At 38.7% G+C, this 22,158-nt stretch overlaps 1 protein-coding gene across 3 annotated transcripts in view; it reads right to left on the minus strand.

Annotated features, from left to right (window-relative positions):
- Nucleotides 1-5,033: 5,033 nt before the first annotated feature.
- Nucleotides 5,034-22,158, minus strand: part of ap3d1 (adaptor related protein complex 3 subunit delta 1) — a 71,109-nt gene continuing 53,984 nt past the window's right edge. For 2 of the 3 annotated variants that reach the window (XM_042056137.1, XM_042056139.1), the window contains exons 20-33: nt 19,630-19,826; nt 18,500-18,573; nt 17,484-17,649; nt 16,858-17,001; nt 16,294-16,347; nt 15,679-15,759; nt 15,016-15,171; nt 14,747-14,794; nt 12,484-12,673; nt 12,281-12,369; nt 12,041-12,126; nt 6,403-6,524; nt 5,946-6,025; nt 5,034-5,641 (exon numbers count right to left, since the gene is read on the minus strand). In XM_042056137.1, the coding sequence (XP_041912071.1) occupies nt 5,546-5,641; nt 5,946-6,025; nt 6,403-6,524; nt 12,041-12,126; nt 12,281-12,369; nt 12,484-12,673; nt 14,747-14,794; nt 15,016-15,171; nt 15,679-15,759; nt 16,294-16,347; nt 16,858-17,001; nt 17,484-17,649; nt 18,500-18,573; nt 19,630-19,826 (1,583 nt within the window). In that variant the 3' untranslated portion in view covers nt 5,034-5,545. The remainder of the gene's footprint in view (nt 5,642-5,945; nt 6,026-6,402; nt 6,525-12,040; nt 12,127-12,280; nt 12,370-12,483; nt 12,674-14,746; nt 14,795-15,015; nt 15,172-15,678; nt 15,760-16,293; nt 16,348-16,857; nt 17,002-17,483; nt 17,650-18,499; nt 18,574-19,629; nt 19,827-22,158) is intronic. The other variant, XM_042056138.1, reaches the window with a different exon arrangement.

Raw genomic sequence — 22,158 nt, forward strand, 5'->3', positions numbered from 1 at the left:
GATATGTGTCTTGTTTGTTTCAGAGTTATCGTTATGGCAAGACTTACGGCTCCCAGACACAGTTGTGTTCCGTCAAAGCATGCCAGTGGGTGTTCCCGACGGTAGCTATGCAAATTACTTGAAGTATAACCCTAACTTGATTGGCTGGTGCCTTCTGTTGTTGTTCGTCAGTGCAGCAAAAGTTGAGCTTTTCGACGCAAGCGACGGGAGCAACGAGACTCAACAGACCCACAATTCACTTCAGCAACGGATGACGTAAGCCCATGTAAAGTGGATGGGATGCGTCTCCAGCACTGCACCACACGCAACTGTGTGTGGGAGCCGTTACAGCTAAATATAAGGTAAAGGAAGACGTGAGAAGCGTAAAGGACAACCATCAGTGCAGCTCAGTGCCTGGTTTCTTCCACACACGCCATTGGGAATTGTGGCCAAATAGTTCAGTCTTTGTTTCATCAGACCATATGATTTTACTTCTCATGGTCTGAGAGTCGTTCAGGTGCTTCCATCTAGCCACTCTGCCATAAAGGCCTGATTGGTGGAGTGCTGCACTGAGGATTGTCCTTTACGCTTCTCTCATCTTCTCAAAGGAACTCTAGGTCTCATTCATAGTGACCATTGGGTCCTTGGTTACCTGTCTGCCCTTCGTCCCGGATTACTCAGTTTGGGCTGAGTGGCCAGATCTAGAAGACTGTTGGTTGATCCAAATTTTATCACATTTTATAGAATGATGAAGGCTACTGTGCTCTTGGACACTTTCAATGCTGCAGAAATATTCTTGTATCCTTCCCCAGATCTGTGTCTTCACACAACCTTGTATCACAGGTCTACGGACAATTCTCTTGACCTTGTGGCTTGGTTTTCACTCTGACATACACCATCAACTGAGAGACCTTATATAAAGAGATGTGTGCCTCTCCTTATAATGTCCAGTGAATTAATTTAGGCACAGGTGGACTCCAATCAAGTTGTAGAAGCATCTCAAGGACCATTGATGGAAGTAGTATACACCAGAGCTCAATTGCAAGCGTCATAACAAAGGGTCTGAATACTTATGTAAAGGAATAGGGGTGTCAATCGATTAAAAAAATTTAATCTAATTAATTACATACTCTGATTAATTAATCTAAATGAATCGCATGCATCCATTTTTGCTATGAACAGATCTTAAAAACAAGTTTGGCAGATGAGTAAATCAATGAATGGCCAAACCAAGATTATAGACTTTTAAGTTCAACGTGTCTCTCTCTTACTATAATTTTCCCCTTGGGTCAGGCATCAGTATAGGGCTTGGTGTCAGATTTTTAGCATGATAAATGCAAATGACAGAAGTTACCACTCACTGTCAACGACATGTGCAGAGTAGGCTACCCTAACACCAAGGTAATGTGTGGAATACCACATATGATTTATCCTTTTTTGGCCATTCAAGCATGTAGATTTTTATTCACATAATTACTAGGTTGTTGCCTTTTCTATCCAGTAGGTGGCAGTCCAGGATAAGAAATAGCAGTTCAAGAAAATAAACTAAATGGTAGGAACAAAAAAATTAAAGCAGCATAGCCTACAAGTGCAAACGGAAATGTACTGTGTGAAGTTATTGGAATGGAAATAAATGTAACCACCTTCTACATACTTTTGAAGACATTTTGTTTCAAGTGTGCAACAAATGTAGTCAATTTATTAAGGGAGTTTGTCGGTTAGTAAGTCGGTATAAGTATATATACTCTTTTGATCCCGTGAGGGAAATTTGGTCTCTGCATTTATCCCAATCCATGAATTAGTGAAACACAGTGAGATGAAGCACACACTAATCCCGGCGCAGTGAGCTGTCTGCAACAACGGCGCTCGAGGAGCAGTGAGGGGTTAGGTGCCTTGCTCAAGGGCACTTCAGCCGTGCCTATTGGCCGAAGCGCTAACCAGTAGGCCACGGCTGCCCCCAAATAGGGTAGGCTCAGCAAAACGTTAGCAAAATTAACTTTGACAAGGCTGGCGGCTAGCATTATTATCAAAAAGTGCATTGAGGTGCTACTAAAGACTTGACGAACTCCTATGGTAGATAACAGAAAATTCCTTACTGCAGAAATAGTACAGTCATTTTATGAAAAAAGGTTGAACAAATTGCAACAGAAGAAAACTTAACTGATTTTGTATCCTCAATATGTCCTGAGTAAAGGGGAAAAAAGCCCCGAAGAATCCCAATGGGGAAAGTTTAGAAAAAGACCTAAATATACCCTATTCATGCGCCTATACAGTAGCCTAGAAATCTACATTTTGCTGCCAGGGCTAGTCTAGCAACTCTCCGTTGGCTTGTGAGCTCGAAAAATTTAACTTCTATCAGGCCAATCAAATCGTGTACAGAGTCGTTAGGCGGGCTTAACATAATGATTGATGGCAGAGTTGCAACGGTTTGGCTTGAATTCCCTACAAATAAGATAATGTTGCTGTTGGCGAACACCGTTACACGAGTTAAGCTTTTCTTAAGTTGGCAAAAGTTTGAACTAGCCCCGCTGGTGGGAAACGCATGGGACTCATAGCGCTGTCCTATTGCGTGCAGAGGGAATTTGAAAGACAACCGATTATCCCACCCCTCGGACTGAGCACTGCGAACGGTAAGTGCCCAGACCCTACATTTTAATGTGGGTCTGGCTCATCAGGCTACCTATACAGTATTTTTCTCACGCAAATAGGGGGGAAAAATTAACCTTCACATATCACCATGAAAATTACTGAGTTGATTACTTGCATCAAGACAAACAAAAAATGTATTATACATTTTTTTAAATTGTTTAACATGGGGGACACAGGGCATAATGTAATTACGTATAGCTAATTTGTATAAATACCACAACGGAGCTAATAGTCCAGGCAAAGGTCTGACCCAAAACTAATTGCAACAGAATTTATTTTCACATGTTTATATTTCAATTGGTGATCTAAACACCACAGTAAAAAAACCATGAAAATCCAGTTGGTGGAAATATGTTAAAATGAGTGTTGTTTTATGCATTATTCTTTAGCAAATACTGACAAAACTGTAATTAGAATGTTGTAGAATACACATTATAAAGAATATCTGACCCCATCTAACTTAACATGGAATTTTAGAATCTTGCATTCTTTTATTAATTTTGGCTTATTTCAGACTGCTTTGTTACAAAGTTGGTGTATATTTTTACATTTTGGCCCTTTGAATCAATGGAAATGGTTGTTGACTCTTTAAATAGAGCCAGTGTGTTTTTGCATGTAAGTGTTCCACAATGTTCAATCTGTACAAACACATATTAAGCATTATTCAGCATTATATACATTACATTATACAATACATTATTCATTCACAAAGAAAATTGGTGTCATTAAAGGTTGGCTATTTCCTATTTGTCTTAATTAGGGCATTAGATCAATTTCCAAAATAAGATTTTTTTATTCCTCTTTTTAGTCAACTTTAGCATGTGTATGTACAGGGTATGTAAACTTATGAGCACAACTGTATACTGTCCAGGGAAAACAAATTCAACACCATAAACTATATATTTTCTATAAGCATATACCCTCTAGATGAGATATAATACCAGTTAAGACATGTATTATCTTCCTCCATGCCTTGGACAATTTGTTTGTCAAATGTTGCAACTAGTTTTGGGTCACTATACTTACATTATGCCCTGTTTGCCCATGTTAACAAACAATTTCAAAAAACGTATAATACATTTTTTGTTTGTCTTGATGTAAGTAATCAACTCAGTAATTTTCATGGTGATATGTGAAGGTTAATTTTTTTCCCCTATTTGCATGAGAAAAATACTGTATAGGCGCATGAATAGTATTGTAGAATAGAATTGTATATAAAATCCGACAGTTTAGCTCCACCACCACTCTGCAGCCTACTGCAATTTAGATAATTTGTAACCAGTGTTACTAGAGGGGCTGCTAGAGGTGATTGTGCAGTGCCTTACAAGAAATCAACTTTTGGTCAATCAGTTTTCACTTATAAAGCAGCTGGTGAGTGGAATACAATCCCACAAAACATAAGAGAGTCCAGTTCTTATAGTTCATTCAAATTAAAATTAAAGAAATGTCTGATAGACAACCAAGTCTGTTAGCATTAGTGGATGAGATTAGAAGAGTATGATTGTTGGAGTGTGTGGGCACGTGTGTATCTCTGGTGTGATTTTTTATATATATTGTAATTGTTCTATTTTTGTTTTGTTTGCTTTTTTGCTGTAATTTATTCTTTTAATGAATAGGTAATGTTGCCATACTCCTTCTGGCAGGGGGACTACTGATGGAAACTAGCCTTTTGGCTTTAATTGGGTGCATTTACATTTTCTTTGTAAAATGTCAATTAGTGTACACTGTCCCTCTATAACAAATAAAGTTAATAATAATAATAATGAATAGGGTATATTTAGGTCTTTTTCCCCTTAACTTTCCCCTATTGTGATTCTTCGGGGCTTTTTTTCCCTTACTCAGGACATATTGAGGATACAAAATCAGTTAAGTTTTCTTCTGTTGCAATTTGTTCAACGTTGACCCCTATTTTGGCTTAAAATGACTGGACTAAAATAGTAGATTGATGCTCCTGTCAACAGTAGGCTATTGGTCTAGGTGTTCTTTTTAAAAACGTAGGCCTTGGCTAAATGTTTCATTGAAAGCAGTGCTTTTTCGTCTGCCTTCAGTCACGATAGCCAGATTGCACTGGGTCAAAATGTCACTATGAAATGCTGTTAATCAGCCCTAAAATGTAATATTTCAGTCATTTATTTTTTTATAAATTTACAAAACATGCTTTCTGCTACCTGAGCAAATGCACTTCCCATTTATCAGATGGAGGATTCCCAAATGTGGCAATCTTTCTAATATTTAAAACAAACAACAACATGAATTGGCTATCCATAACATTGCATTACAACTATTAAAGTCTCCATTTGAACAAACTTCTTGAAGCCCATATTTGCAGCTTGTGGCTTGCTTAATTTATACATACATACCATCTATGCGCTAGCATGTGAATGAACCACTCAGGACAAAAGAGATGAGGAGGGCTGTGCATGCTAATGTTTAATGTAAAGAGAGAAAGGCTCAAAAAGACTGGAGGAAAACAACAAAGTAAGTGGCAAACACAAACGCAATATAAAATAAATGCAAACAACAACAGTTCATCATACAAGAGCCACTGGTAAGATGGCATCATACAGAGAACAAATAACATACTGTATGCACAATGCCCATGAACACAATCTGATATTAAAGTGATGGAAATAAATTGGTTTTAGAGCAAAAGACAGGAATGTTTTTGACATGACAGGTTGACTGCTTTATAGCCTTGCAAATGTTGATAAGATCTGCCAACTACAATTTGTGAAACAAGGAAGTGACATTAACAATTAATCACAAATCACAACTGAAGAAATAATGAAAACAGATTCATGGGTTGAGGATAAGTGTGTGTGTGTGTGTGTATGTATGTGCTATAGACAACTTGAAATTATCTGACAGATAGAACGAGGTGGAGACGGGGATAGGGCATCAGTAACCTTCAATTCAATCAGCTCTGGCTGAAGGTCTGCTTGATCTCTTCCAACACATTTTCCAGCAGCATCAGCTCATCACATTTGGCATCAATTGACACCGTCTCAGCAGCCTGGCAGAAAAGGGCGAGAGTTAGTCAGTTAGGTCCTAAGGTCCTTAGTACTGTAAACGGCAGTGTAGTTCATATTCAGTTCAATATTACTTTTAAATATCATCTATCTATAATTTATCTTTCTCTGTCTCCCTCTCCCTGTATGTGTGTGTGTGTAAAATAGATTATGTGTATAGATAATCTATATAGAAATGGCAAAAATGTAAGAACAATTATTTAAAAACAACTTCTCATTATGCTCCTTACGCCCCTCTTGTTTCTAATTAATCTTTAATGTAGTTATGACACCAAACCCCAAACTTACAGTTTTAACCAGCAGACAGACATGGTGACCCTGAATTGACCTGCTGTACATGGAAGCACAGGAATCGATCCTCTCCACAACTTTTGAAAGTGAGAGAAAGGCAAAAAAAATAAACATGTTAAATGCATTGACACAAACATCTAGCAATTCTCAATATCAACTTTTATACCACTTACAGTGGCTAGCAAAAGACACATTTATTTTCCAAGCGGCAACATTCAATAACAAAGAATGATCAGTATAATTTTAGTGTAGTGTGACCGGTGTAATTTTCTCTCTGCGTTGTGATTGGTCAATAAAGACTGACGTGACTGCTGACTGCTCACAGACAATAATTTGCTGTAGTCTGTACAGGCTGTAGTCATGATGTCAACATTGGGGGGGGGGGGGGGGGGGGGGGGGGGGGGGGGACCCCCAAACAGATAAGCTTTTGCCATGACATTTTGCTCAGATTTACCAGAAAAGTGGTGATGAAAGCAGATCCGTGCCAGCAAATGGTGAAAGGGCATAGTCACCCCCTCCAACTTCAGAGAACTGCTTTTCAGTTCGCCTGACTCCAGAAGTTTTGCATATGCATCACTGAGATCAGCAAAAAAGAAATGTTTAATGTGTTTATATGCATGTCAACATAATACATCTACACATATACACACACACTACCATTCAAATGTTATAATGTCCAAAAAAAAAAATATATGGTGTTTTCTACTGTTCGCAGTATTGGATATGTGCGTCTTGGAACAAATGGCCTGCAGATACAGCGGTCTTACTGTATAGGGCCATACACATTTCGCTAATGAAATATAGGTTGATCAAAACAGCCTATTAAACAAAATAACAATGGTAACAACAATAACTAGATGTACTGTAAAGCGGCTCAGTCCTGCACATTCTATAAATAAATAAATCACGCTTGTCAATTTGTCTCCATCTACTCCATCCCCTACTCTTGAAACTTTTGTGTATGTAATTGAGTGTGTGCATGTGTGCATTTGCTTTTGTGTATATGTGTACTTCTCTGTGTGTGTGCTTTCGTGTCTGTGTGGGCTAATGGGGGTGTGTGTGTTTATGTGTGTGTGTCTGTGCCTGCATGTGTGCATGTATCTTTATGTGTGTGTTTGCACGTGTTCATGAATGCTGTGTGTGGATGCGTAGTGTACAGTCACTAAATGTACACATATATTCGTTTATTGTATGGTACCCCATGAACAGAATTCCACGTTACTTGGCATGCATTTAGAGGGTGTCATAATGATCGTACACTTCAAATTCTGTGCAGTTTTGAACCAGTCAGCCAAACTGCGATAACAAAGCCTTGTTTTTGCTTTTTCATTTATAACTAGGTGGTGCTATACATAAAATGAGTGGATATGGGATGGGTTGAAATGGCCCCTGGAGGCCAACATACAAAAAAAAAAAAAAAGGTCATTCTAGGCCAGGGGTGGGCAAACTTTTTTGGCTCAAGGGCCACATTGGGTTTGAAAATTGGCCGGCAGGTCGCAACCCCCTTCCCCCCGACCCCCCCGTTACGTGTCCATTATTGCGGCGTGAATACGCTTGCAGACGCCTAGCCCATCTCCTCGTCGCCGCTTGTGGTCGTGGCCAAAGTATATGGTGAAGCATTTTATTTAATCAAAATACTCAATGCCAGCAAACGTAGGTTACTAAAGTGGAGGTAGCCAACTTAACACCTAATACTGTTAAAGGAACCATATGTAAGATTGTGGCCAAAACTGGTACTGCAATCACTTTTAAATTACTGTAGAGCGGTGTATCCCCTCCCCCCTGACTCGAGGTTGCTAACCCGGATGCCAAAACACTACTGACTTCGTGATTAGTAGATAGGTTGAGGGTGGCGCATCAGGCCAAAACACAACATGACATGACATCAACATCAGTTGAGGGCTGCAACTTTACTGTTGTCAGTGATATAAGTATTTGAAATGAACATGATTTCTTAATGTCTAGTGACAGATTAGGGCCATTTTATGATTAATTGAAATACATTTCTAACATACGGTTCCTTTAACCAATGCAAGGAATTTTAACATATTTTATTGAAACACTCACAAATATCACTGACATGTTCCTCCAAAGCACCTTTCTGTCTTGGTTGAAGTTGCCAGCAAGGTCTTTTTGAGGGTGTAGTGGCAAACTTGTTCTAAACTTAATGGCTTTGCCACTATATAGCTTATTTTCATTAAACCAAGACGATAATCAGGCGGAACAAATATTTCTGGCAGGCTATTGTTACGGACCAGTAGACTAGAGCAAAGTAGAAAACTTGTTTACCGAAAATGTACTTTCATTGGCTAGTGGCCTCGCGTTCACCGCTTTCATTTGCATAAAGTCCAGCCAGGCCCAACTTCTTGACGCACCGCCTCTGCTGAAATGGCTGCGACGCCTTCCTGAGGTGCATTGCGGAAGCGTTAACTACACGCCTTGCCGCTCTCTATAGGAAATCAATGGGCTATATGCAGCGCGGTGAGTTTTGCCACAATAATGGACACGTACTGTCCCTCTTGTGTGCGCTCAGACGTGTCTAATTAAATGGAGTAGCATAATGTTCAAGTTAGATCTGCTGCAATGGAGATTACAAAGAGTATCATCTAGTGTTGTCACGATACCAAAATTATGACTTCGATACGATACCTGCCATAAATATCACGATGCTCGATACTGAGGCGATACTACGGCGAAATCCTAAGATATCTGGAAAAGAAAGGACTCATACCTCCTCCAAGTGTATTGAGTCATTTGTGTTGAATTCGGTGCACTTTTGTAGTGTGCAGGTCAATTCTGGGTTCTAAACTTCTAAACTTCCTACATAATTATTATTTTTTATAGTCAGTAAAATAGTAGGCCTACTTTGTGTGATTAAGTCCTTTATTGTTTGTTATAGTTCATTTGTTGTTTTGGCAATAAAGTAGCTTTAAATAGCCAAACTAGGCTAGATCAAGGTCAGTGTTGAAAAAACTGCATGCAAATCACTGAATGCTATGCCTAATCTTTAGGCCATCTGATGTACAGTACAGGCTACCCTAGGCCTTCCCGTGTTCATTGGATTTCTTTGACAGTTGCAAAGGGATAAATGTGAGGATAGTCTTCTTTGCGCCCAGTGTACAAGTACGACATTCCAACCACTCAGGTCTTCGTCAGATAGGCCTACACCATTACCTGTTGCAATATAATAATAATAATAATAATAATAATAATAATAATAATAATAATAATAATAATAATAATAATAAGCTTTATTTGTATAGCACCTTTCATACAAAGAATGCAGCTCAAAGTGCTTTACATTTGAAGCATGTAACACAATAATAGTCAGTCAGTCATTATCAATCACTTTTCTTCATTGCTGGGGCCGTTTATGATTCTCTCAGCAACATATCAAAAATATAGAAAATGACATGTCATAAGACTGGCAGCCCTAACCCTCTTACCCCCCACAAGCACGCCATATGGCAACTGTGGCAAGGAAAAACTCCCATATTCCAGGAAGAAACCTTGAGCAGAACCTGACTTAATAGGGGGAGCCCATCTGCTTCTGGCTGGCTGCGCCCTCCAATAGCAGCAGATGTAGAATAATCTGAAAAAGTAGTCTACAGGATAAGATGAGTTAACTAAAAGCTTTCCTGTACAGGTATGTTTTCAGATCTTTTTTAAAAATATTTACTGAACTCGCTGCTTGATGTACAGAGGCAGGGTGTTCCATAGTTTGGGGGCATAATGGATAAAAGCAGCTTCTCCACTTTGTTTGTGGAGCACTTTGGGTACGATTAAAAGATTAGAATTGGATGATCTAAGTTTCCTTTGTGGTTGATAAGATATTAAAAGCTCAGAGATATATGAAGGTGCTAAGCCATTCAGAGCTTTGTAAGTAATTAACATAACCTTAAAATCAATTCTATAGGAAATAGGGAGCCAGTGCAGTTCAGCCAACACAGGGGTGATGTGTTCTCTCTTCTTAGTCTTAGTTAAAAGTCTAGCCGCAGAGTTCTGTATGAGTGCCAATTTCTTTAGATGTTTTTTGGGAAGACCAGTGAAAAGTGCATTGCAGTAGTCTAACCTGCTAGTGATAAAGGCGTGAATTAGTTTTTCTGCATCTTGTTGAGTTAAAAAGGGCCGCACTTTGGCAATGTTTCTCAAGTGGAAATAGGCTGTCTGAGTAACTTTACTGATATGGGGCTTAAAAACTTAACTCTGCATCTAAGATGACACCGAGGCTTGTTACTTTTGGTTTGACCTGGTGCGCCAAGTTCCCCAGATTACTAAGAACAATATATCTGTGTGCATTACATTACGTCTATTTCTTTGATAACATGATTTGCTACCACGTAACAATAAGCCGCTATTATGATGGTAATTTGCTGTGGGCTTTAATTAGCGCATTTCGGGTAGCCTATTGGCCTATCCTACATCTGGGCAATAATTATTGAACAAATTGCAGTCTACATGCCATGACAGATATTACCAGTAGTACTGACCGAACATGAAATAGATTGTTTGGTAGTGTTGGTAATGTTATTCTGGCGTGAACATTGCGCCTTCATCACGTTAGCACCCTATGATTACAGCTCGTTATGTCTCGTCAAAATTCATTGATGAAGGAAGGTTCGCTTTATCCCAGAGAACCATACTCGTTTCACTTTCAGAGAAGAACACAGAAGAGAAAAACTTGGCACTAACCATGTAGTTGTGTTTTCTATAGCATATTCGTTAACCCGTCGTTCTTTGAACTCTTTAAAAATGTTGGGATATGTCTGCGAGGTATTTAGCCAAGTTCCATGCGTAGCATACTGCTTTTAAATGACTTTGAAACATATTTTACAAAAGGGCCTCTGTGTACCTGATGGCTTGCCTTCACTATTCGCGATGTATCCAAAATAGTTCCAGATTTCACATCACCTTTTGTTTTATCCACAAGGCCGAGGACTGTCGGCAAAGAACTATGTTGACGTTGCTGCGCACTCACTCACTCAGAGCTGCCCGCTTGACACGCCCACTTGCCTAGATGCGTGCAAGGAGCAGTGAGAGCAGCAGTTCACACAGACACAGAACGTTATTATTTTAAGTATCGATTCTAAAAACGTCGGAAATCGTATCGTTTTTTGCGTGAAGGCATCGTGATACCTTTGTAGTATCGATACACCGTGCAACACTAGTATCATCTCTATGTAACATGATGTTTTGACATTGACATTGTAAACATTCTCTAAGAAGAGTGAAATGCAGTTTGAAGTAAAGCCAACCACAACTAGCGCAGGAAAAAAATAGCGAGCAGCCTGATAACCTAATTAAATGCTCGGTCTGCCAGATCAAATTGCGTAGTTTGCCCACCCCTGTCCTATGTTTTCTGTTCTTGAGATATTCACAGAAAGCTGGGTCTGGCCATCTACAGGCCAGTTGGTGTACAGTAACATAGATTAATTTAAATAATTGATTATTGATTATTGTGTGGCCCCCCATGAATGGAATTCCATTAAACTTGGCATGCAATCACAGGGTGTCATAATGATCCTACACCTCCAATTTCGTGCAGTTTTGACCATGTCAGAGATACTTGCGAACAACTCATTTTTGCTTTTTCATTTGTAATTAGGCTATGGACATGGCCCATTAAGACCAACATACAAAAAAAAATGTGGTCCTCCTAGCCGCTACGGTTCTTGAGATATTCACATAAAACTCTGTCCGCCCTACCCTCCTTTCGGAGGTCCAGTCCGGCGGGGTGGTGACGGATAAAAAAAACAAAAAACAATGGTTCCGAGTCATCCTTGTGGGGCTACATGCCCAACAAGTTTCGTGCACTCCCGTCTTTCAGTGTCCCGGAAATCGTTGACACAAAATTACTGAAGAAGAAAAAAATCCGGAAGAAAAAAACCTCTGAGTAAACCTATATGACCGCCGCTTCGCTGCGTGGTGGTCATAATAACCTACCCCTACCAACACTCTAAAGATTCCGAAAAATGGAATTCCAAATTTACAACAGATTTATAACAGATTCCAAAAACACATGCACACATAGAAAAGATGAAGGAATAAGGATGAAGGAAAGAAAGAAGAGACTGAGGTAACACTCATCTGACCTGTAGCATGGTGTAGTGATCAGATATGATGTGCAGGTAAAGTGCAGTTTGAAGTCCAGTTTTTCATGAGTGGAGGAGTCATCTGACTGCGAGCGGATATGTGGAAGGAGCCATAATACATTTAATAAATCAAATCTAATAAGTAAGTCAGGTAAGGTGATATAATAATCAGAAACAGATATTAACAGAGAAAAAAATAACTATAATAAGTATTCAACACTGAAAAATGAAAAATGTCACCTTTACTATGAAGGTAAGGGTTCCTTTCAGTTTCTGAGGCATCACTATGCTTTGTACAGAAAAAACAAAGCGAGCCTCATTTGAAACCCCTGTATAAGGTGAGAATAACAGCTGTTAAAATGTTCTTCAACGGTCACTTCACATTCACATTTGCCAGCATGACATGCCAACATTTTTGCATTTCCTCTCCATGTTAACTTTACCTGGTGGGAGTTGAAATGGGACAGTAAGACCATCATGTGGAGTTGCACCCTCTGGTCTTTGCAGTTTAGAGTTGAGAGAATCTAAGACATTGAACTCCATTGATTTGAGGAAGCTGCTGCTCATGTTTTGAAAGATGATTGAGACCACTACCTGACTGCCATCTTGCAGATTGCCTTGGATGTCATACACCTATGTGTGAGAATTCATGTAAAATAAACAATCTAAACACACACACACAGTATCACTGCATCACAGCACGAGCAAGCAAGTACACAATGGAAAGGAAGACGGACTTTTTTTATCCCAAAGAATATAAATGTCACATGCATATCAAGTAAAATGGAAGTCTCTTCGGAAAGATCCAAACAAACACACCAGGAAAATAACTTTCTAATTGCAGTGCCATTACCTTATCAGTATCCTGCTTCATCTTTGAAAGACACATTTGGGAGGTAGGTAACATAGAATGTGGACCTTTACACACTAGAAAACGAAAACCTTCTTCAAAAAGATAATGCAGTATTCATACATATTAAGGGTAAAGAATGTCTGTATTGACCAGGGGTTATAGTCTCTAGACTGTTCCCACCATGTCATTTTTATCAGAGGGAGAGTAATGCCTGACTTTAGAATATGGAACCAATTCATGACTAGTAAGTACATACTGCATATGTGTTAGGCAACATTAATCATTTGTTAGGCGTGTATTCACAAATTTCTTGTTCATGATGAATTAGGCCTTTATTCTTGACATAATATTAATAATGACCTGGTAAGCCTTGATCTCTACTTACGAATTAGTAGTAAGTACCAAAAGAGAATATGTATAACCCACATGCCTTACAAGTCAGTAATACAGGCATTAATTAGGTATCTATTAGTGGCTAACATGTGAACCTTAAAATAAAGTGTTACCATATATATATATATATATATATATATATATATATATATATATATATATACACAGCTCTTCTGAGTGCTGCAGAAAGTTCCATTCACATGAATAGGCCTTCCCAACGTTCGGTGGTCTGTTATCTGTTAAAAGTATATAATCACCGCTGTCAATGGCAACGGGTTTTGTGCTTCTAATTAATATCTTTCATATCACTCCACAAGAAGTCCGTTCGCATCTTGCATTGGAACTTTATTCAAAAATGAAAGCAGAGGGTTGCTGTGTTTGATTCAAAATCAGTATGAGTTGCAAACTATTTGTTTTTCAGCAAAAGCAACGATGAAACGGTAACAAATAAATGTAATCTAAAGAGTCATATCATGTGGAGTTTTTTTTTTTTTTGACAAGTAGCCGTGTAATAAGTGGGGGGCAGCTGCGCGTCAGGGTCCTGTTCATCCTGTCGGGACTTATTTTCAGATAATGACCGGCGTTCTATACATTATCCCTTACATAACTTATATGTCATAGTTTTTACTTGTTGTGGTCATGAGGGTTCTTCCATACCAACTTCACCTATTTCTGAAAATTTCCTCAGAAGGAAACTATAGGGGAATTGTTTATTAAGTTAGAGCCACTTTTACAAAGGCTGGTGGTGTTGTAAGTAATGTCTGATTTAAAAACTACTATTTAAAGAACTATTTACATAGAACTACTTAAGAATGTTGTATATCTATAATTTTGCTTATGGAGATCTGGATCTTCGAGGATCAGTTTGGTCCATTTCATACATTCATTACATTTCAGAGATGTTGTCGTGTACAGCCACTCACAATGTGATCTGAGTTTTTTTTTTTTACCAAAATGTTTAAAGGGACACTTCACCCATTTGCATTAAGCTTTATATCGTTAGAAACCCAGTCATGTTTTTTAATGGTCATGCATCATTCCCTCATTTTCCCCTGAGACGGTAGAAATATGGATTTCAGTGTTGCAGTTTGTGCTTTCAATGATGTAAAAATGGTCATTTTGTGTCATTGAAAGCAGGAAGTCCCTTATCTGTCAAGGGGTGAGACTACAAACACTAACTTCAAGATTTGCTCTTTAATGTATTAAATGACCCTCCTCCCTCTGTAAAAGCTTCTGTACAGTAACTCAATAAAAAACGCTCAAATTGCTCTTATATTTGGGATTATCCACCATATTGATTCTTCCTCCACCAAGAAAATAAAAAATAAATAAAATGTGGAAAGATTGGTGGGAACCCCTGGTTGAGTTGACACAGAATGACGGATACATCTTCATTCTTCATAATCAGAGTTAAGCAGAGCAAAACAAAACTGGATGAAACTCATTTGCAGTACACTTACCATTTTAACGTAGGCGTTCTCAGCAAGCAGACAATAATTTGACATAGGCTGTAAAAACAATTAAAGATCAACTTTCAATTCCTTTTGTGCATACATTTCTTACTATAGCAGTATGTTTACCTCATGTTCCAGTCTACATTCTGTTATTTATCAGGTTCTCAGGACTTTGGGGAGCTGAACTAGTCTATTATACTGTGCTTTCTGTTCCTAGTCCATGGCGAGAACAATGTCTTTAATGTTTTAAATAAATGATCTAGACAAATTCTGACCGGAAGGGGTTCCTCGTCATCCTCCTCCATGGTGCCATTCTGAACAGACTCAGCTTCCCCTCTATCACTACGGTGGTGGTGATGTCTCTTTTTCTTTTTCTTTTTCTCCATTTCTTCCTTTTCCTTTTTCAGCTTCTTTTTCTTATGCTTGGATTTCTATGAAAATGCATATAAATGCTTACATACATAGAAATACAGTGGATCCAACTGTTTGAAAGCATATTTAAAAAATCTGTGAATATATCATATAAAACTGGAAATCATTCATCCTAAAGAAAGACCAATGAGATGTCTATAAATTACTGTAGTGAGAAACAGTAGTGAATGCCAGAATCAAAAAAAAGGTCCAGACACTTGAAAAAATTATTTCAAATAATTTTAAAAAAAACATCCAAACAATGTCCACAGTGTTGAGGAACTTCTTTGTACACAATTTAAAGTATGAACGGTTACCCTGTTAAAGATGTGGTTACTAAATCCCCTCACTATTTCGCAGCCTCAAAGGATTATTTTGGGAATCAACCCATTTTCATTTGAAAGGATGGGTTGCTAAAGTACAGGCAGATAAATATTTGTATCTGTATGCTAGACCATGAAAAGGAATAAATGCAGACTGAATTGATGATTCAACTGCACTTTTTTCATGGTAACATCAACGCTTACCGTCTCTTCTGGCTCCATGTCTTTGACCTCACCAAGATCTGCATCCGTAGGCATCTCAGTGTTGGTTGCTGCTACAGCCTCCTAGGAAAAGACGTGCACCCTCAATCATCACAACACTCTTAATAACAGCTGAAAAGCATCTATAAATAAAATGTCATTAGTTACACAAAATGAGAAAACATGGTACTCAATAACTACATTGCACAAGGCATGAAACAAACAGTTGTGAATAACATAACTTGAAAACAGGAAATGTAATGTGTTCTTTTCTGATTGATTATCTGATTATCAAGCACAATTGGCTTGTTGTGATCCAGTGAAAAACATTTTTTTTTTGTCTTAACTCAGAACAAACAGAATCATCTAACAGCAAGCATAAGTGAATGGGTCATTTTTGAGTCCAGAGTTCTCCCCTTATTTACATAAGTACTCCAGACCAACACATTGTATGTGAGCGAAAACCTGCTCTTCATTTTCATTCTCAGGGGAGAATGTGACATGAGTTTGCAATAAATGGAATGTGTATAGTGAGATGAATGTTTATGAGAAAGGGCACATGAATGTTACCAAGACTGTACTGTATGTGATCCCACGGACATAAATGGAGAACTTCACCTGTATAGCAGAGGGAGCCGCATCACTTGTGAGCCAGAAATCCAAATCAGAGGCCTAAAAGGAGGAAGCAGAATTGGATCCTTTCCAGACAGACCAGCAGAGCAAATTCAAATTTGCTAACATGTTCGTATAGGTTCACCCTGGCTAAGACAACACAGCATTTGGTACGGCCCGAGTATTATTATGCTTGTACCAGGTTTGACCACATTCACATTGTTCATTAGCTTATATAATTTCCACACTTTGAGCTCTAAAGCTGACTCATTTGGCGATCTTCTTCTTTCCACCACATATGAATGTTTTTCTGAAGATAGTTGTGGTCGTCTCCTTGCAAATCTTTGAAGTGGCTTAAGTGGCTTCGAATTTGGCTTAAGATTTCAGACGGTTGTACAATGGCTTTGAACATGGCTAAGCCAATCATAATCAAAGCTCAGAACTATCCTTTTTATAAAGTTTAAAATCAACGGTCACTTCTACTTAGACAAACTGTGCACACAGGACAACAACTGTAATGACCAATCACCAATGACCACCATCAGTTTAATCTACTGTTGAAATGTTTACCCCAGCAGAGACTGAAGGAGGCAAAGGCTCAGTAGACTGTGTCTCATCAGCTTTCACCAATGTGACAACTTCATGAATGTTAGCCTCTTCTTCCTCAGGATCATGCTTGTGTTTCTTTTTAGTCTTCTTATCTTCTGCAGACCTCTACAGAAAATAATACAAAGACATAATTCAGTTACCATATGGATTTCTAGGTAGATAATAACATTATCACATACAAGACAGAGATTAAGAAAAAAAATTGATTGCTTGATACAACCAATTTAATTATTCTATGTCAGCAGTTGTTTTAACCAAAATATTTTCCAAAAAGACCCATAATTAAAGTGCAATTAAGACAAGTTCATAGCTTCTATACCTGTGCCATGTACTGTATGTATGGAACATGTGGCATGTTCACTTAGTTCTAAACAATAAGGTGCTATTAACCAAATTGGCATACTGGTAATAGGGCCACTTTAAAAATCAACATCAATTTGGAATCTGTATGTCTTATCTAATCAATATCATGTTTCTCTAATTTTTGCTGCCTAGTGTTGATACAAAATAAGCCAGTTAGGACTAAAAATAGCCTATAATAATAGCTTAAAAATGTAGGGTTCTCATTTCTATGACACACAACTTGCCGTTCTCTCCTTGTCTTTAGCCTTCTTCTTTTCTTTTTTTTCCTTCCTTGTTTTCTTCTTCGGTTCTCCTGTGATGCTCACTCCATCTCCATCCCCTCCAGGGCTTTTCAAGACATCAGCAGAGCGGTGTGTTCTGGTAGGTAGCTTCTCACTATCTGTTAAAGGCCTGAGACCAAGATAATACACAATTCTGCTGGTGAAAACAACTCATCGATAAAACAATATGACCCGTTAAATATCAAGCACTAATATCTACAAAATATGCTTCAGTATGACTGAAGCACTACAGATATAGTACCTCTCAAACCACACCCATGTACTAACTTTCAGCAGTAAACCTAGCTGGATTTTATTCCAAACAGCTTTTGTGGATCCTCACTTTCATTTAATAGTTCTGGCTAATATGATGGGAGCTTGGTTGCTATTCTATTGAAGGCAAAAATAGGGAGGTCTAGGTGTTCATTGAAATAGCACAACAGCTAGCAGTTAGCCCACACTCATAGGGATATCACCTACTTACCGGGTGCCTACTCCAGACACCAGACTGCCAAAACATGATGTGCAGGGAAGTGTGTGTTTGCATGAGAGAAAAGAATCACACAGCAACATAGGATAGACATTACAGTGCTGAACTATGCGATTAGAGGGGATAATTCTGTAGATATAAGGTACTCTGACTAGTGCATTCCATCAACTCAAAGATAAAAAGAACTGCAGAAAGAGAGAAACACCGATGGTGACTGACTTGCATTCAAATCTAATTTCTCTGTTTTAAGCTTTTATTGCCCGCCTTCATTTTGGACAAATAGAGAATGTTTTAACCCCTCTCTTTGTGTGTAATGTCAAATAAAAGAAGGCTAATGTTATTATAACTTATTTTCCTTTATTTGAAGCATCTGTAATTCTATCTACGAGTCTTGGTTCCTACATCCTGCTTTCATGTTCTCCTTTTCCATTATGACCAATAATGGATTCCAAATTCAAAACGGACTGGAGAAAGCACACTGAAAACCTACTTGTCCAGGTCTATATCCAAAGCTTTGTGAGGATCATTGGGATCTTTCTCATCCTCATCACTGGGTAAGGCATTCTAGGAAACAGTAATACAACAGAGAAGGAGAAAACAGGTGGTACAACAATTCACACAGTAATTAATGATTCAGACAAACTTGTAAGATTAGGATTACAGTCATGTTTTGCTGCCAGGCCATCCTTTATTGAGCTTCAGTTCAAACACTGGTATTTAAGTGCAGAATTTACTGGTATGATATAGAATAATTCCAAGTTCAATCAATGACTCCGTTTCCATGCACACCATATTCCGAATAAGGACCATATTCTGGTTATGGCAATATTCAGAATAAGATGTTTCCATGTGTAGCAGAAACTAAATATTCCCGTTTACATGTTAATCATCAGATGATGAAGAAAGCAGCGATGTGCAGTAGAAGTAGTATCTGCGTCATAACGTCTCCACTGTCTCTGTCCCTGAATTTAATGGGGACTGCAAATTACGTGTATTTGGCATGATTAGAGCCACTATTGTTGTGCATTTTAGCTGTATAATAGGCTGCTTTGAGGGTTTTTCACCGATTCTTCATCCGTCAGCAGTGCGTGCAAAACCTGTGTCTTTGAGCATTACGCTGCTTTCACCCATCGATAAATTCCATCTTGACATTTAAACTTTCAGGTTGTAATACATAAATTGACTTCTTCACTGTAGAAGTTTACTTTTTGCTATGTTTGAAGCAACATTTAAACATTTTAACATTTAACATTTATTAAAGCAAGCTACCAAAATTCCTTGCATGAACATGCACAGATGGAATTTAATATTCCGAAAGGGGTATTTTCCGACTAATGTCGGAATGTTTCCATGCCACAATATTCCGGTTAAAAGAGGCATGTGCTAGAGGCGTTATTTCTGTTTTTAGTATTCATAATATAACCTTATTCAGGTTATGGCAGCCGGAATAAGGTGTTTACATAACTCATGCGTAATCAGAATATTGTCTTTATTCCGAATAAAACCAGAATATGGTGTGCATGGAAACATATGTTTCGATGGTAACCGATTTAGAGCACATGTAAAATAAATATATAATTAGCCATTAGGCAGCTGGAGCCCAGTGTGTTTAGTGCTCACCTCTGGCATTTCCTCAGTGACGATGTCCACGTGGTGGGCAGGGGTGATGTCCTCCTCACTCTCAGGGCCCGAGTCCACATGCCTGCCCCGTGCACGCTTCTCCCGCTTTCTTTTTTTCTCTTTTTTCTTCTTTTCATCTTTTTCCTTCTGTCGACGATCCTCTTCCATTTTCAGGTACTGGTCTGATAAGGGCATCCCTGACAAAAAGAGAGAAAATGAGAGTGTGAGTAATCTGAATTAACTCCCATGGGGACAGCAATCCTCTCAGCAAGGCACTTTACCCCCAACTGCTCCCCGGGCGCTGGATCAAGGGCTGCCCACTGCTCCAGGTGTGTATGTATACTCCTAGTATGCCCACTGCTCCAGGTGTGTATGTATACTCCTAGTATGCCCACTGCTCCAGGTGTGTATGTATACTCCTAGTATGCTCACTGCTCCAGGTGTGTATGTATGCTCCTAGTATGCCCACTGCTCCAGGTGTGTATGTATGCTCCTAGTATGCTCACTGCTCCAGGTGTGTATGTGTGCTCCTAGTATGCTCACTGCTCCAGGTGTGTATGTGTGCTCCTAGTATGCCCACTGCTCCAGGTGTGTATGTGTGCTCCTAGTGCTTGTGTACTCCTAGTGAGCTCACTGCTATAAGTGTGTATGTTTGTATGTGTATATATATATATATATGTGTGTGTGTGTGTGTGTGTGTACAAATGCAGGAGACAAATTTCCTACAGGAGTTTCCTACACGACAATAAAGTAGAACTTAACTCAATTCTCAGCAATGGCCTGGAATATCATGGAATTTTGGAAAGTCTATTCCAGACATGGAAAGTCAGGGAATTTGATCATTTTGGGGGCAAAGTCATGGAATATCAGGGAATTTTGTAGCAGTTTAAAATGTACTTGCCATAAAACAATGATACAAATATTTCCATGCAAAACTGGTGTATATCTGGTTATTAGCTTAACTGCTTGCTTGAGTAGCTGAACTTTGTTTATTCAATCCCATTTTTTACCTCCCGCTCTAAAAAAGATTCTTGAACACCAAGTGGCTGCTCTGGTCAGTATATTGTATCGTTCATTATATAGTAAGTCATGGAAATTCAAGTTGTCAGGAAAAGTCAGGGAAAAGTTGTGGAATTGTATATTTGACTTAGAGTGGGAACCCTGATCGTGTGTCGTGAGCAGACACTGTAAAATCATTAAAAAAAAAACTTTACAGTTTCCTTCGCGTGGACATGGTCTAACTGTACGTACACACCACCGCGTTGTGTACGTACAGTCATGGTGTGTTTCCACACACCAAAATTTTGCGTCGCTTTCATTGAGGTTGAATGGACACGAAATTCACCCTGGTGAAATGAGAGTGAATCGCCGAGGCAGGCGAAACAAAGTTGGCGAAACTTTAACTTTATTTAAATGAGGACCATTCGGGAATCAATCAGGTCCGCGTCTTTGTGTTTGGAGGCGGGAGTTACAAAAAAGTCTGACCAAGATGGCGGAGACTACCTGAGCTGTAACACGAAAATTTGTATGTGATTAAAATGTTTCTACACAAACATTTGCACTTGTATCAACACAAATTGTGGTTTATATGCCACACGAACTTAGCCAGAGCACATACATACATATATGTGTGTGTGTGTGTGTGTGTGTGTGTGTGTGTGTGTGTGTGTGTGTGTATATATATATATATATATATATATATATATATATATATATATATATATATATATATATATATATATATATATATATATATATGCAGCCGTGCTAACCAGTAGGCCACGGCTGAAATGCCCTTGAGCAAGGCACCTAACCCCTCACTGCTCCCCGAGCGCCGCTGTTGATGCAGGCAGCTCACTGCACCGGGATTAGTGTGTGCTTCACCTCACTGTGTGTACACTGTGTGCTTTGTGTGTTTCACTAATTCACGGATTGGGATAAATGCAGAGACCAAATTTCCCTCACGGGATCAAAAAGAGTATATATATATACTTATATATACACCACTAAATAGATCACTATGTATGTTAGTTTAAACACTCAACATTTTTAGCTGTGTAGAAACCCACTGTAAGAGTAGCTAAGTCCTCTGCTCAGTCATTCGTACTAATTCTACTAGACTTCAGGTCGTGTCCACATGACGACCATTTTCGTGTCAGTTTGTCCTTTACATTATGAAGATCAAACCTTATTTGACTCAAGACTCCACACAACTTATTGTACAGGCCATGGTTATCTCCAAACTGTCTTTTCCAGTCTATTGCCACCTTTCCCGCTGCTCTCTAACTGACTCAAGTAACTCCTGTGCTTATCAAGCAGAATGGAAAGTTATTATAAAACTTATAAAGCAAAGTAAAGTCATTCCCTTCAACAATTGTGCCATGACACAGGATGTTTCTTTTTCCATGAGCAGGCTATACATTGTTTGCCTTCTAAAAAACAGATATTAACACAATTTGAGATTAAGAGATACCTCTTCACCAAAGATTTGACTGGCCACGTCAAACACTTTCCTCCAACATGGGAACC

This window comes from Alosa sapidissima, chromosome 12, assembly GCF_018492685.1.
Source record: "Alosa sapidissima isolate fAloSap1 chromosome 12, fAloSap1.pri, whole genome shotgun sequence".
Lineage (NCBI taxonomy): Eukaryota > Metazoa > Chordata > Actinopteri > Clupeiformes > Clupeidae > Alosa > Alosa sapidissima.